This window comes from Epinephelus fuscoguttatus, linkage group LG8, assembly GCF_011397635.1.
Source record: "Epinephelus fuscoguttatus linkage group LG8, E.fuscoguttatus.final_Chr_v1".
NCBI classification, from domain to species: Eukaryota; Metazoa; Chordata; class Actinopteri; order Perciformes; family Serranidae; genus Epinephelus; species Epinephelus fuscoguttatus.
The window spans coordinates 490,001-507,476 of NC_064759.1; the positions used below are offsets into that span (position 1 = coordinate 490,001).

Sequence of the window (17,476 nt, forward strand, 5' to 3'; positions counted from 1 at the left end):
AACTCCACACACAGAGACATATATTACATAGACTTCTAAACGCTGCTGCTGTGCAACATTTATTCTGCATTAATACAAAGAAGGTTTCTGATGTCCGTCACATTCTTTTGTTTCAGTATTAATCTAATCTTGGTGTTTTCTTGCTGAGGTTCATGAACGTGGTGACACAGAGACTAACTGTTGGCATGGTTTGGGCCTCTCCTGGCCTGTCAGAGCGTGCCGTTTCCTGCGACTGCTGCAGAAACACACAGCTAATACTGGCAGCAGGGCCTGGAGAGAAACAGACAGCGGCTGCAGACAGAGACAGAAAACAGAGAGCTGAGGTAAAAGACAGATTCCCTGGTGAGCTGAAGGAGGATATGGTGGCTGAAACCTGACCTCCTGGCCAGCGCTGATGAGGCTTACGGGGCCCCTAATCCCAGGATGAGGTGTGCTGGAGCTCCAGTCTCTAGAAAGGATTTGGGGATGTAGTCAGCCCGTGAGCTTAAATAAGACTGGCCCTATCCATTTCTCCCCGTTCCTTCTTTCCCTCCTCTCCGTCGTTCAGAAAAAAAAAAAAAACTGGTGCTGGCTCTGGGCCAATCAGCTGGATCCTATTTATGACTGAACGCTGCTGAGAGCTTCTCCAGGCCTTTACAACGAGGGGTTAGCATGCTATGGGCCGTATGTATTCCCCGGTGGAGCTGAGGAGAGGTCCCTCCTCCGGGTGAGAAAAGGGGGAGACAACATTCCTCACAACCCCAAAAATAGATCCCAAAGCCTCCGAGCAGTGAGTCCACCAAGTGAAGCTGGAACAACGGCTGACTAAACAAAAGACTGAAGACAAAGAGACGCTCGCTCGCAGCCTCTGCTCACAACTCTCTGCTCAACTGTCTGTGAATACGACATAAGCCTCCTGGCGGCAGCAGCAGCCAAACGCTGAAGGTTCTGATCTGTCGTGTTTACAGCACACAGTGACCTCTGACCTCTGAGGTCAGACTGCCATCAGTCAGTGATGATATGAGAAACCAGGTTCCCCAAATCTGAGCATTTCAAGCTGTTTTTCTTCCTCACGACCTTGAACATACATCATCATCATCAGGTTTTAACCCTTTGACCTCTGACACAGTCTGCTGCTGCATACGTGACGTCAGTATCTTTAAACGCTTCATGTCCCTAAAATCTGTCCAACCTGAGCTAAAAAATTCTGTTTGTTAATAAACCACAATAACTGATAAATGTGTTGAAATGATGTCATGAATTAAAAAAAAACAAACATTTTATTATCAAATTTGAAAAAACTAAACAAACAAAATATTTATCATCACTCCAGAAATTATTTGAACTTTGTGCATAATTTAGTTTTTGAGATCATTTTTATGAGCAGAGAGAAAAGTTGTTTTTATTGTTTCATCTGCAGTAAAAATATTTCCTCAGAACACACAGAGGTGTTTGTTGTTTGATATTGAGTATTGAAATTAAAATATGTGCGTGTGATGACATCATCACAGACATCTGAGCTTTCTGTTGCAAAAAGTCAAAACACTTGAACTATCACAGATTTTATTTTAGATAGATTTTAAACTAGATCATGAAGACAACAACTTGCCACAGCCGCCCGCTGCACGTCTGCTCTCACAGTCACAGTCGTGGACAGTAACTAAGTACATTTACTTAAGTACAGTTTTTAACGATCAAAAACCTAAAAAGTAATCCAGTACTTTTACTCAAGTATAATTTGATTCTGTAACTTTCAGATGTACTGAAGTAATATTTGACCAGGAGTATCTGAACTCTGACTCAAGTAATAGAGTACTTTGTCCACCGCTGGTTAATGGTCCTCCGTGTCACTGTAACAGCAGAGCGTCTGTTAAAGGAGACGACCTCATGCAGCCGTGTGTCCTCGGATCCTCAGTAACAATTGGTGCTATTTAGTTTTACAGGAAAATTCTGCTGCTGTCCATCTTGAACTCCTGAGTATGAAACTATTGAAGCTGCCTCCTCTTCTTCCTCTTCCTCCTGCAGCTGTGTGAGAACACGTGACCACGTGCACTCAGACATGAAGCTCCAGCAGGAATCTGATCAGAATCAGCTTATACAAATATTCCTGCTGCCGCCAACCACAGAGCCGCACCACGTCTCACCCTGACCTGCCAACACGGCTCAGAGCTTTCTGAGGAGTCCAGGAACATCACGGCACAACCTCTACTCTCTGTTCCAGAAACCTCTAACAGCACCAGGAGCGGACACATTTCTGAAATTGGTAGCTGCAGAGAAATTGATCCTCCGTACTGGAGTTACCGGGCAGAGTCGGCGCTGTTTTCTTCCCGTCACACAGCCAGGAAGAAATCCTGATCTCACTCAGCACCGAGTGTGGTCTCAGTCTGCACAGAGAGGCCGTACATAATCTCTGACTTCTGTTTCTGTGAGTCTCAGAAACATTTACCTCTTACTTTTGCTTCTCTAGTTTGGTGGTCCGTCTGCAGGCCGGTCAACATGAACACATGACCATCACCTGTCACAGGACATGTGTGCTCTTTTGTTCCAGCACAAATACATGTCTCCATCATGTGATGGGTTTGTCTCTGTTCAGTCTCATTCTTCAGTCTTTCTGAAACAGCTGAGTCGTGTGGCTCGGCACAGTCACTGATGATTATTATGATTATGATGAACCTACGAGGTGTGGGCGGAGCCATGGTGTTACAGTACGACAGGATGTTTAGAAGTCAAATAAATCTTTCTCACACACAGGTGTTGTTGTGAGGCTGTACTGTGTGTGGTACTCTTTGAGCTCCACCAGAGGTCACTCTGTCTGTACAGGTGGAACAGGAAGCTGAGCTGACAAACATGGTGACTGTGTGAGGTAGGGCTGTCAACGGATAATTTAAATTTGAATTTAAATTTGAATTTGGAAAAAAAAAAAAAAAAAAGGACCTTCAGTTGTGAAAATTGATATTCAATTGTGGAGAAAAAAAAACACACCACGGCAGCTGTCCTCTTGGCGAGTGTGCGTTGGCCTGGGCCGCTGCACTGAACGCACTGTGCCAGGGCCACACCGCCCGCGGGAGTGCTGCGAAGCGTAGCGCACCGAAATTCTCGCGCAAGCCGGAGCACTTCCGTTCACATCAGACGTGCATTTCTCCACGCTGGTCGACAAGCGGTTCTGCTCCCAGCTGTTGTCTCCGTCACCCAGCTTGACACATTTGCTCGCAGCTTGCGCAGAAAACAGACCAGACGGTGAAACGATCGCTGCAGGGCGCGAGCCGGCCACGGAGCTGCACAGCGCGGCGCAGCCGGTGTGGGTGACACAATCGGTTAACATAGGCACCGAAAGGAAACTGGCTTCGCTTCTTGGCACTTCGAGGCTATTCGCAGCGCTTCCACGGGCGGTGTGGCCACGGGTCAGAGAGGGGGGGCGAGCGAGAGGTCCACGGTCATTATAATGTTATAGATACTTGTTTTATGTGTTTTAATGTGTAGGTATGTAAATGTTTTCAAAGACGTTTATGTTGAAATAAAAATACCTACAGGTAGTTATGTTTCCTTGTATTAATACATATACAAGTATGTTTCCTTGTATTAGTTTGCCCTCTTGTGGACATAATGCGAAAAAAAAAAAAAATCGAATGGTTCGAACCTGTGAGTTATTTTTAGAAGGAATATTTGAATGTCATTTTTGAGCAATTTTGACAGCTCTAGTGCGAGGTGGGGATAACATTACAGGACTGTAAACAGACAGCTCTCAACGTCGGAGAGAAACCGCAGGACAGATTTTCACATCTTAAGCTCCAGACACACCAAACAGACTTTAGAGAGTGACAGTAACAGTGACGAAGGCCGACTGCTGCATCGCCTCACGTCGCCATGTCTCCGCCAAACACTTGCACATAAACAAACCTCAGAGACTACAGCTCGTCCATTCTGCTGAGAGGAAATAACTCTCCACAGCAGCAGACGGCGGTCGTCTGTATCCATCATTGAAAAAGGGAAACAGGAAGAGCGTCTTGATGCTAGTTAGCCAGTTAGCACATGAGCAACACAATCAGAGCATATTTACCGTGCGCCAGTGAACAATAACACAAACCATCAGGAAACGTTTCTGCTGAAGAGACCAACGGTCGACCATCGACCTGACGTGTCTGAGTCTTAACTGGCTGAATTCAGAGTTTATTTTGACCAAAGCAGAGCTGGTGAGTGTTGAACAGTGAACTAACCACACACCTCACCAGATGAACAAAGACAGTTTGGTGAGTTTGATTTTGTATCTGACAAGTTTGAATAGTTCGTTTCAGTGCAGTGAAGAGAGAAACTTCAGCTGTGAGTGTGAGGTCGTGTTTCTCTGTTGGTATTCATTAAAGGTCATAGGTGTAAGAACGAACCTTGAGGTCGCACACGTGGCGTTCTCTGCACCCTCAGATTCATTGTTTTCATTATAGACGTGCAGCAGGCGCTCAAACACCAGATGACACCGTCTCAATGTACAAGCCTTTTTCAGGGTGTAACAGCTGCATCCTGAGAATGCGCTGCATGTCATGTGACAAGAACCAACCAATCACAGCCCACAGATGAACTTCCCCTCAGTAAATATCAGTCTGTGATAAATATGGAGGAGAAGTTGATTTAATTTTGCATCTGTCCCACAGACGATATATTAGTCTGAACACACACACAACAACGACCAGAAGAAGATCAGCTCTGCTCTCAGGATTTCAGAGAAGTGGGCTGTGATACAGTGCTGGTTATGGTTGCTTAGTAACCTCAGATGCAGCCTGCCTCTGCGCTCTTAAAAGTTGTCACAGAGTAGCGCCCAGTGGCCGACCTTGTGTTTTCCAGGCGGTTAAAGATGCAGCATGTGTACAGGCCTCACACTGTCTGTGAAGGTGAGTCAGCAGCTGAAGTTCATGACTGATGATAAACTGAGAGCTTCAGTCTGACACACACACACACACACACACACATCACTCTGTCTGTTCATCATGAGCTCCCTCCCAGCCTGAAGGGGGCGCTCTGCTGTTTCCTCAATCACACACACACACACACACACGTCACAGATTTATCATCTAACCGTCACTGAGCTGCTGAGGTAGAGCTCGGCTCTACAGGTGACTCACTTCTTGCAGGTGCTGTAGTCGGAGCAGCGGCTCAGCGGCACACGGATCACACAGCTGGAGAACGCCACAAACAAGGCGTGATGATCCCGATCCAGCTCCAGACCCAGCACCCTCCTGTCCTCGCCCCGTACGTTACATCTAAGAACACACAGAAACACCAACTGTCACCATCAGACATCTTCCATTTTGTTCCTGTTTGAAATCAGCGCAGCAGACGAGCGGCGCTGTCTGAAAATTATACAGAGCGCCGGCTGTGAATCAACTCTGAGCAGAAAGACTCTTCAAGCTGTGCAGCCACAAAACAAAAGAAGACACAGAAGAAGAAAGCATCGCCTGCGGCTGTACAGGGTGATGCAAAGTGTTACAACAGAGCAGAGAGTGGGTGGGCAGGACAGATGAGAGGAGGAGAGGACAGAGACACAAGCATGAAGGAAGCAGAGAGACGGTCTGACTTGTTGGGGTTGTAGACGTCGATATCCTCCAGGAGCTGCGTGCTGAAGGAGGCGTTGGCGCCCTCGGTGCTCGCCAGGATCTTCAGCACATGGCCGTTATCTGAGCCCAGAAACACCACGGTGTAGTTCTTATACGGCCCCGCAGACGTGTCCACGGCGATCTGGGTCAACTTGAACCTGCATCAGAGACAGGAAATAGAAACAGACGGGCTATAAACAGACACGCTGACGTACAGTGAACCAATCACAGAGCAGATCTGCTGAGGTCAAGCTGTCGTAATGAGGGGACGTGTGCTGCTGAGCATCTTCACATTGTTGTTTAGTTGAGTCACAGTCCACTTCCTGTGGTAAACAAAACAACATGTGGGCGAACACTCAGCTCATTGTAGAAAACTTCAGCATGCAATCAATCTCTTCATCTACCAGCCCACCGTCCTCTTCCTCCGTCGCCCACATCCTCTAATCCCTTCATCCGTCCATCTCTGCATCCGCCCACAGCCTTCAGTCCTCTGGTAGTGTTTGTGAGGCGCTGCGGCTGCACGAGAAAGAAGCTCCGCCCTGCTTCATATTCATGCAGCGGCACACAGTCACACCTGGGAGCTGCCCAGTATCACCACAGCTGCCTCCTGCTGGCTCCACTGGAGCGGAGGAGGATTAAGAGCTGAGCTGAAGGGCACCTTGAGTCCACCGACTGTTGACAGAGAGCTGAGATTTACTCATTCATTTTCTCTGCCTGTGTTTCTCCTCTCCGACCCGCCATCTCAACAAACTTCCTCTGATAAACCTGCTCTTTGACTCTCTACATTCTTCTGTAAAGGACAGCAGCAGCGGCGGCGGTGGCTCGTGTGGCCTCACTTCTCCCTCTGTCCCTCCCAGATGGTCCCTCGGAGGCCGCTGTGTTTACCCACATGGACCTGCCTGGCAGCACGTCCCTGTGATGACTGCGTGATGTGCTCCTGGTTAGATTTCATTTATCTGGCTCCTCTCCTGGGAGACACCGCGCAGATGTGATGTTACTGCCGCCAGATGTGAAGCGGCGAATGTTTCCCCAGCGAGGAGCTGCTGCAGTGAGGCTGGCTGTCAGCCCGGCTCTGCTTCAGGAGGCGTGGAGGAGGCTGCTGGGTACCGTCCGTCTGTCTGTCCCTCTCTCTGTCTGACCCTCTCTGTCCACTAATCAGAAGATCAGCGGTTCGATCCCCGGCTCCTCCAGTCTGCATGCCGAAGCATCCTTGGGCATACTGAACCCCAAACTGCTCCTGATGGCTCATCATCAGTGTGTGAGTGTGTTATAAACTGAGCAGCAGGTGGCACCTCGTACGGTCGCCTCGGCCACCAGTGTGTGACTAGAAAGGAGCTAAACCAGGTCCATTCATCGTTTGTGTCACTTATCAACGATTCAACTTTCACTGATATCATCGACTCACATCAGTAGATTCTGCAAGTCAGTTCGTCCAGTGAGGAAACGCTGCGGTGACATCATGTTCCAGACCTCAGGCAGTAAAGCTGCACGCTAACATCACAGCACAGAGTCGGACAGCACAATCTCTGCTGTAAAACTAATGGTGGAGTTTTTAATTGTATGTAATGAAGACTTTCCCAGAGGAGGCGACTGAGCGTCTGAACAGGAGCTTTTCTGAGTCATGGTGCAGGAGCTGGTTTACTGGTTTCCATCAGTGACATCTGGAGGAACAGGTTTGTGATTCTGAAGCATCAGACCTGTTAAAGCTGATTCATGTCTCAGTTTTATAGCTCAGAAATAAATATAGGAAAATAAGACGAAGAAATCAATCAGTCCATCAACTGATCAGATGATAAACAGGAGTTCATTCGTTCAAACTCTACAGTGATCAGAGCCTCTGCATCCACTGGACCTTTATCTGTGCTGTTTGTCTATATTGGTCATATAGCTGCAGGCAGACAGACAGACAGACAGGCAGACAGACAGGTCTTCGTGTCTTCTTTTGGGTTTTGGACGTGAGGACACATTTGGACTCTGAGACACTGTGAGACTTTGTAAAGTTAAATAATTTATTAATGAAGAACATAATTGATAAAGAAAATTAAAGTTAGTTGTAGCTTTTATATTAAAGAAATAAAGAGTGTGACAGCTGATTAATTTCATTCTGTGTTGCTTCAGTGTTTTTACTTGATCAAGTGTTGAAGTCATTAATCACAGCTGTCACTGATTCTGTGTCTGAGCGGCGAAGGTTTGTGGGGGACGATGGGCGGGGCTGGCGTCCTCTCAGTGGACTCATTAAAGGTCTGCTGATAAAAGAGAACAGGTGAGCTGTGATGAGTCGTACCTGCTGGTGGTGCGGGTGAAGTAGGGTCTGTCATTGACCGACGGGACGGACTCGTCCATCAGCGGGTACGACTTGATGAAGGTCAGCGTCTCATCAGGGAAGGTGGTGGACGACTTGTAGGCGGTGGCTGAGCCCTCGCCAGCGCAGCATCCCGGCCTGAACAACAGCAGCACAGAAACAAACAGTTACCGCCCCTGGTTGTATGACTCCGCCCACCAGTCATGTTATGCGAGGTCACACACACACATGACACACAACAACATCTAATCTCTTCAGTGTTGAGTCCAGGTGGACGTTTGTGCTGAAAAAAGTCTCTCAAGGTGATCTTGAGATATCGTCTTCAAGAGACGGACATTTGGACAACTTGAAAACATGTTTCCTCCGACTATGACCATCGCCAGCACAGACCCATGACACCCCCCCAAGCCCGAGCAGCTGTGAGCAGGAAGGAGACACAGGTGTGTGTTTCTGTTGGAGGCAGAACAACACCAGCAGCAGCTGCAGAGACAAGCTGACAGTTTGTTATTTAAAGGCATTTCTTACCTTGGTTTGGGGACCTGATCCTCAGGAACAGGTGTCCACGCCGTCTCACTGTTCCTCTGCTCTTTGAATTTCCCACTGAAGGCCTTCTCAATGTCGTCCATGTAGAAGGCGCACACTGCGGAGCCCGTGATGCTGTCGGAAACACAGAGGAGGCCGACATTAAAACAGAGCCAGACAAGAGCGGCGTGTTCGATTCTGACACAGCCTCGTGTTTTTAATAAGGAGGACTCAGCAGGAGGAGACAGGCTGACACATGGAGGTGATCCACTTCCTGTCTTTTCTTCTTCTACATGTTTGTGATGCTCTGCTACCTCAGTTTGAATCTGTGCGCAGGACGTCACTGTGCTGCTCCACTGACACACAGTCAATTTATACAAAGCACTTTACAAGGTTTTCACACACACACACACACACACACACACAGTAACAGTGTCCACCTGAAACAATCTGGGCTTCAGTATTTTACCTACAGACACTGGACATGTGAGGAGGAGGAACAGAGGATCGAACCACCGACCTTCTGATCGGTTGACGACCCACTCTGCCTCCTGAAACTAGCGACGCAGACGCTGAGCTGTGTCGCTAGTTTCCTGTCTCCAAATGTTGGTAAGCGTGGGTCACAGTTCCTCAGATCAAGTCTGTTTTATACATCACAACTTTAGTGTGTGAAGCGGCGTGCGCTTCTTTCAGGCCTCGTTTGGTGCGTATGAGGTGTTTATAAATGAGCTCCTGTTCCTGGTTGAAATGTGGGCGGCACCCTGCAGCCCTGACTGGGAGGAGACACTGACACCAACCTGTTGGCCTGCGTGGTGAAGACGCCGAGCACAGCCGGCCGGTGGTTGATCTGCAGCACGTTTGTCAGCGACTGTAAAACATCGAAGTAGAAGAAGGAGTCGCCCGGCACGGAGCAGTTCAGCCGCGCTTTGAGGAACGACGTCCAGTAACGTTCCAGCACCCTCGGTGAGCCGCCGTTGTCATTCTTACAAACACGTGCGACTCTGGAGAAAACCACCTGAGGGGGCGGAGCGAGCGTGGATTATTACACAAGCATGAGGTCAGAAACCAGGAGGCAGACGAGTGTCTGATTTCCTCACCTTGCCCAGAGTGGTGTACTCCACGGCGATCTCACTGAAGAAGAAGTACACATAGTTCCCATACTCGATGGCGTGGAGGAAGTGGGGCTCTGTGGGAAACAGGAAGAAGAGATGTGTGACAAACAGGATGAGCGGCCTGTGAGCAGGTCCAGGAGAGACGAATAACCAGAAGCGTGAGGAGCAGCCAATGTCCAATCAGAGTGATCATGGTGTTTAAACAGCAGAGCTGCTCCTGGATCAGCGCTCGCTGACACAAGCACTCAGCTCCTGATTTCAACTGCAGGTTACAGAGTCTGAGTCCACTCACCCTGGACTGAGTCCACTCACACTGGACTGAGTGGACTCAGACTGAGTCCTGTCCGATCTCTGCAGCCTCTGACGTCATCAGAAAGTCTGTCAGGACTCACAGCAGTGTTTCTAAGAGTGTTTTTGATTCTTTAAATATCCGAGCAGCCCTTCTTGAGCCTGCTGGACGCTCACCTCGCAGCCACTTGGAGTCGTACTTGACGGTCCGCAGCACGGGGCTACTTTCTCCCAGACTCCTGTAAATCACTGCGTCGCTCGCCAGGAAGTCGGTCATGGTGGCTGAGTAGAAATCTCCACCTGAGAGATAAAGACATTGTCAGACATCACAGTTCCTCTTTCAGGCGTCTCCTCTGGTCACTTTGATCAGCCTGTGAGGACAGGTGCAGGATCACAGGTGTCACTTTCAATAACAGCCTGAGTCAACTACGAATAAATGTCAGTGGAAAGCTGGCGGTGGCGATCAGAGCACCCCCACCCCCACCCCCCCACTCGCTCAGACATGTTCACAGAGTATCATCTTCCTCCATCATCATCATCACAACATCTGACCGCATATCAGAGTGCATATTCGTCACAATATTTTTGTGTGCCAATATCGTACCGTCACACAGATGCCAAGTATTATCGTTTTATTACATAAATTAATTAATTAATATGACAAATACAAATGAAACTTCTTGGAGCCTATTAGAAATATAATCTGCTGCTTATTCAGTTTCACAGAAACATGCTGCTGCTGCAACATTAAAGACTGAAGTGACATGAACAGACTAAAAACTGACACAGTTTCCTTTGGAGACTAAATTTACAACTGAAAACAGGTAATAAATAAATCACAATATATTTTATCACAACACTCAGCGTATTGTATGTGTTTAGTATGGCACTAACACTGTATCACATATGTGACACTGAATGACTTGTGTATTGTGATGATATTGTGTCGTGGATCCTCTGGTGAGTCACACTGCCACTGTGAGGACACATATTTTAAATGAGACGTCGAATAAAGTGATTTTGATGAAATTTCACTTTTTCAAAATCATTTGTGTTTATTTTCTTTTCTGACAAAAGTTTCGTCGCACTCGACGTGTCCAAAGATCGTCACATATTATCCAGTGATAATTTCTGTTTCTACAGTTTCTGGCTGATAAATTGTCTCATTTTGACATTTTTAAAGAAGACGTGTCTCCAAACCACCGGCACTTTAAAAATCAGCAGTAAAACAAATACAAAATACAGCATACATTTAAATCTGCATGCTCCTCCCAACAGCCAAATTAAAAACACATACATCTCTCCCCAGTGCTTCAATAATTATTTGAGAGTGAAGTTTCAGATGTTCAGTAAAAATGTGACGTTTACTTTGTTTTTATTGAAGCAGCTTAAACCCGTTTGGTCTCTGAAAAACAAGCTCCCTCAAAAACCTTAAAGACGTCATCAGTGACTGTGACCCCTGAACACATCAGTGACTGTGACCCCTGAACACACCAGGTCACTGTGACCCCTGAACACATCAGTGACTGTGACCCCTGAACACACCAGGTCACTGTGACCCCTGAACACATCAGGTCACTGTGACCCCTGAACACATCAGTGACTGTGACCCCTGAACACACCAGGTCACTGTGACCCCTGAACACATCAGGTCACTGTGACCCCTGAACACACCAGGTCACTGTGACCCCTGAACACATCAGTGACTGTGACCCCTGAACACATCAGTGACTGTGACCCCTGAACACACCAGGTCACTGTGACCCCTGAACACATGAGGTCACTGTGACCCCTGAACACACCAGGTCACTGTGATCCCTGAACACATCAGTGACTGTGACCCCTGAACACACCAGGTCACTGTGACACTTGAACACACCAGGTCACTGTGACCCCTGAACACATCAGTGACTGTGACCCCTGAACACACCAGGTCACTGTGACCCCTGAACACACCAGGTCACTGTGACCCCTGAACACATCAGTGACTGTGACCCCTGAACACATCAGGTCACTGTGACCCCTGAACACATCAGGTCACTGTGACCCCTGAACACACCAGGTCACTGTGACCCCTGAACACATCAGTGACTGTGACCCCTGAACACACCAGGTCACTGTGACCCCTGAACACATCAGGTCACTGTGACCCCTGAACACACCAGGTCACTGTGACCCCTGAACACATCAGGTCACTGTGACCCCTGAACACATCAGGTCACTTCCCTGTGACCCTAATGACCCAGAGGAGCAGCTGTCGGAGTCGAACCTGTGACATGTCAGTGACAGGACAGTGTGTACGGCCGCTGGCTCCGTCTGCTCCTGACTCACCTGCAAAGAGGCCGACGTTGGACTGGCGAGACTCGAAGGGACATCGAGCCTGTCCCACCACCTCCTCCCCCTCCTGCTCCAGAGTGGACATCTAGTGGACAGAGGACACAGAGACAGACAAGGGTCTTCATGAGGACACGGACTCAGCTGTGAGGTCACCAACAGAAACACAACACCAGGAAAGCCTCACTGTTTACAGCTGTAAACTCACGACATCACCGCCACCGCTGCTGCAGAATCAATCAGCTGACTACAGAGAGGTGTGTCTCTGAGAGGAAACACATGCATCATAAAGATACAGAGTTTTATGTGATGTAATGTGTGATGGGATATATTATGGGATGCATACTATGAGATGTATATTATGGGATGTATGTGGGTCAGTGTGTGAGGTGGTGATGATGTCACCAGCAGTTTATCTGTCAGCTGCTTCACTCTGACACTGTGAACAGGACACCTGCTGCTGCTGCGAGGATCAGATACTACACACACACACACAGACACACACACACGCACACACACACACACACACACACACACACACACACACACACACACGCAGAGCAGTTTAACAGTCCATTAACACACAGTTTGCAAGAGATGACGCTGTGTGTCCTCAGACTGAGAACAGAGTGTTACACCTGACAGCAGGAGGAGGGAAGGAAGGAAACGAGGTAAGGGGGTAGGAAACACACATAAAAAATTCAAGTACACACACACACACACACACTCAAAACAAAACACACACTGATGAGGCACAGACAGAAATCATAAACACTCAGTCACCTCTGAATTTAAAATATGAAACAGATCAGAGGCCTCGATCACATGATCCAACTGACTCACTGATGGAACATATATATATATATATATGTACTGTATTTATACATATCATCCACCTTTTATAATCCACTCAGTGTTAAAGTGACCCCAGTGAAGGGAGGAGAGAGTCAGGCTGATGACTTCACTGAGATTATTGTGTTTAACTGAGAAGTAAAGCTGCGTGCTGTCGGCACAGCGTCAGCGCTAACAACAGATCAGAAACAACAACATTAATATTTTCTGACAGCAGATATCAAACAGAATCCAGAGGCTGAGTCGTATGAAGTATCTGTGAGCGTCTCAGCAGCAGAGAGGAGATAATGTTAGTTTCTCCTCCTCTGTGTCTGCAGCTGTCTGTACCAAAGAGTAGCATGAAAGTCAAGAGCGCTCACTCTGCAGCAAAATCTGGGACCAAAACGTGTCCAGAGGAACACTGTGCAGCACACTGAGTAGGAGAAACACAACTGACTGCTGGACTTAAAGCGATGTGAGTGGACTGAGGTCTGACTGATGATGTGAGGGGCAGCTCCACATGTTCCAGTGTCAGAACAGGTGCTGCTGCTGATACGAGGAGAAATATATCTGCTTTATGTTTTTATCACCATATTTTATCTGAGGTCATGTTTAGGGTTCATTTACCAAACAGATATCTCTGCTTTTATTGACTGTCCTCAATCATGTGTTTTGTGTGTGACAGCAGGACGTACCCGGCACACTGCTGTTGGTTGTTTTAATAAGATATCTTAACGTTTTTAAATGTCCATAAATTATAACCTCAAAGAAATATTATGTAATATAATATGTCTTTCTAATATATAATATATCATCAAACTGGTGCTTTATTCAATTTAGGAATGTCTCTTACCTGTTTCTGCATATTAACGTTTTATATTCTGTTTCATTTCTGTTTATATTTATGGTGCATACACTAATTTCAACAGTGAAGTTTACTGTCGGGCTGCAGCTGATCTTTTTGTTATTGTCAACAAAATAGTGATCTGTGTGATAGAGTGACACAGTGACAGTGACAGGCTGAGATATGGACAGAGAGTGTAACTTATTGTTTTATCTTTGTGTTTGTAAAACAAAACAAATATCAAGTTATTTAATTCAATCATATGCCTAAATTTAATTTAAGTATTTCTGACATTCTTTTGTTTAACAAATAATTTCATTTTTTAAATCGAATAATTTGTAGTATTTTATCAGCTGACTGAGAGAAACTTTAATATGTGTGTATTAAACAGTGTCGGTGCAGATTTCCCTCTCGTGGTGCAGCGCTGCTCCTCATCATCATATTATCTTCATCGTAATATCCCTCCTCAGTTCAGTGTGTTTCTGCTGACAGACGTGAAACACTGACTCTCACTGATGTATGAAACATGTTCTCTCTCAGTGTCCTGTGGTTGTGTGTGGTTATGACATCATCACTCTGAGGTGCTAATGTGACACCAGTTTGTCATTTCCATTAGCAGCTTCAATAACAGCAGCAGCCCACACGTCTCCCAACAGCTGGATGGGATCTCTTATCTGTAATTGAGGCCAGGAGGCAGCATGCGGCGGCGTGGCGTCTTACCTTGTAGTTACGGCAGGTGGGGTTGAAGGCGTTGGTGCCGCAGGCAAACAGCGTCTCGTCGTTCCGAGGCACCAACACTTTGATGTAGTTGTAACATTCGTCCTGTCAGGTGGAAACAGACTGATGTTACTGTGATGACACAATCAAAGAGACACACACACACACGCACACAGCTCCAGCTTGATGCTGATTGGCTCCCTGCACACTGCTGCTTATTACAGCCAGCAGAGAGGAGGAGGAAGAGGAGGGTACTCACGCTGTTCTTCCCTCGCACTGTGCACTTCTCCACATCCTTCGTCTTCCAAGTCAGTTTCTGAAAAAGGAAGAGAGAGCCAACTGTCAGCTCAGACACAAGCTGCTTCGCTCCATCCCATCGTTCAAGAGCCATTATCAGACAGCTGTGATGAAGATCTCATTAACTTCAAGAAACTGAGGCCCAAACAAACAAACAAACAAACAAACAGAGAAATATGGGGACGTCTGCACACTGTGTTTCCTCACTGATAACAAACACACACACATTCAAAGGACGTCTGCGTGGCTTCACTCTCTGTGTGACCAGCTCTCACTTAGCCTCAATTAACCTCCAGACCACACATACACACACACACACACACACACACACACATACACACATACACACACACACACACACATACACACACACACACATACACACATACACACACACACACACACACACACAGAAAAGTCTAATGACTCACATTTTATCTTTGATTTTATTGGTGCTGCTGTTTTGGTGACCTTTATTATTCTTGTGTCATTAAAATCAATCAATAAATTGATAAGTGAACAAATAAATAAACCAATGGAAATAAAACCGACTCCTCAGATTCACATCTTTTGTCTCTTAATTTTGTTTTTCACTCTGAAGTTTATCAGCTGCTTGTTTCTGCAACACATTAAAACAGAGACGTCTCATACTTGGTGGCAGAGAGGTGAAGATTTGATTCTGAATATGATGCAACATTTAACATGTTAACGTCTGTGTGATAATATTAAATGTGAGTCTCAGTTTGAATGGTTTCTTCCTCAGGGTCGTCACGCTGAAATTAATTTGAACGGAGCTTCTTCCATGACGAACACAGTTGCGTGTCGCACATGCTCAGTAAGTCGACATCAGTGCAGGCTCACTGTCGGAGGGTTTAATAACTCACTTCCTCTCCTCACTACGTGGTTTGGGACGGCACGCAAAGGGGCAGAGCTGAACAAACGTTTAATTAATATAATTATTTTAAACTTGAAACATTTTGTTGATTAAGTTTGAAAAAGTCTCCTCTTAGAAAATAATTCAAAGAAGAGATTCAATGTCCAGTTACTTTCTTGTTTCAATACTGTAGATAAGCAAATGAACACTATAACTTTTATTGTACACCTTCAAACTGGTGCATCACTGAAACCTGAAGAAGAAAGGCCCTAACATTCCTCTATTAATCCTGATATGAAGAAACTCTGCGTCTGACTCAGCTCGTGTTGACAACATGTTTGGTTGGTTTATTCACAGTTTGGCTTTTATCTGAATGACGAAGACATGAGGGACACGAGTCAGTCTGAGCAGCGACTCGTCTGGTGTCTCCTGCACAAAGAAAAAACTTTTCTTCAGACGCTCCGTCTTTATTTTCTACATGTTCAGTTTAAATGTTTAAAAGGCTTTGATTCATTGTTTTGATTCCTTTGTTGACACTAAGTCTGCAGGAGATATTTGTTCATTGTTTGATATGAAGATGTGAGATACTTTTAATGAGTCTTTAAATCTCCTTTATTCTTCAGTCTGACCTCGAGTCTGCTGCCGAACTATAGAAATATATCAAATACCACATAACACTGTTGAATAATGAGATTATTTCTGATTAATGTTAAAGTTTTCTCCTGTTTTCAGTAAAGTGCTGAAACACAACAGATTATTGATTCTTCAAACTAAACATTTCAAACTGTCCTGATGAGTTAATGACAGAGGCTGATAAGAAAGATCTGATGTGCAGTCCTGGTTGAGTCTGAACTGACAGAGGAGATGAACACACACACATCAGGCAGTAAGATCAAGTCTTGTCCTCAGTCTCAGATGGTGATGAAACCACACTGTTGAACGGACAAACCAAACACTGACTCTAGATAGAGACATTCATGTGTTCATAATCTGCAGCTCCTCCACATGAGCAGCATCAAAGAAACACTGACAGTGTTTCCTGGTGTAAATGAGCTGGTGTGTGTGTTTCTGAGAGGAAGAGACCTCTGTGGATAGTTCAGCTCCTCAACATCTGGATCTGAAGTTATCAGAGATAAAGGGCGAGCACACATTAACAGGTGCTGAGCGAGCGGCCTGTCTCAGACAGGAAGAAGAGACCTCTGTGGATAATTCAGCTCCTCAACACTGAAGGAATTCTGACCAGGAGAAGTTTCAGCTGGTTGTAATCTGTAATCTGTAATCTGTAATCCTCCTGAATCTGACACTCTGGACCTTTAAGGGGAGGTTCTATCCTTCTTCTGCTTAATTGTCATATTTAGGGTAACGATCTCGTCCCAAACTATCATAGTCACTGATCACCATCAGAACAGTGAGAACTTAATTATCCTTCATAGTGGTAAACGACTCCGGCGCTCTGTGCTCTGCCCTCTGTGTCCATGAAGGGAACATCTCTTCAGCGACTTTGTGAAGATCTGCAGGAGTCAGCGTTATGGAAATGGATCCCGCCCGTCCACGCTCAGTTTGGTTTACTAATAATTACTCACGACCACTGAAGCCTGAGAGATCAGTGAACAAAGGCTGGGAGCCTGAGTGAAGGGATGGATGTGTGATGAAGAGGAGCAGCTCACTGTGGTGATATGAGTCAGTCAGAAGATGGTCCCAGTCTTTAATAACTCTGCCGTCACACTGCAGGCCGCACAGCTCCGGATAAACGGCTAAAAAAACCCATCATATACAAACATCCAATATCCAACT

At 46.3% G+C, this 17,476-nt stretch overlaps 1 protein-coding gene across 4 annotated transcripts in view; it reads right to left on the bottom strand.

The window, feature by feature from the left end:
• Positions 1-17,476, bottom strand: part of sema6e (sema domain, transmembrane domain (TM), and cytoplasmic domain, (semaphorin) 6E) — a 182,305-nt gene that overhangs the window by 32,132 nt on the left and 132,697 nt on the right. For all 4 annotated transcript variants that reach the window (XM_049582618.1, XM_049582617.1, XM_049582615.1 and 1 more), the window contains 10 exons: positions 14,771-14,827; positions 14,515-14,616; positions 12,117-12,207; positions 9,963-10,085; positions 9,483-9,571; positions 9,183-9,400; positions 8,389-8,520; positions 7,846-8,001; positions 5,543-5,719; positions 5,091-5,228 (listed from right to left, as the gene is read on the bottom strand). In XM_049582618.1, the coding sequence (XP_049438575.1) occupies positions 5,091-5,228; positions 5,543-5,719; positions 7,846-8,001; positions 8,389-8,520; positions 9,183-9,400; positions 9,483-9,571; positions 9,963-10,085; positions 12,117-12,207; positions 14,515-14,616; positions 14,771-14,827 (1,283 nt within the window). The remainder of the gene's footprint in view (positions 1-5,090; positions 5,229-5,542; positions 5,720-7,845; positions 8,002-8,388; positions 8,521-9,182; positions 9,401-9,482; positions 9,572-9,962; positions 10,086-12,116; positions 12,208-14,514; positions 14,617-14,770; positions 14,828-17,476) is intronic.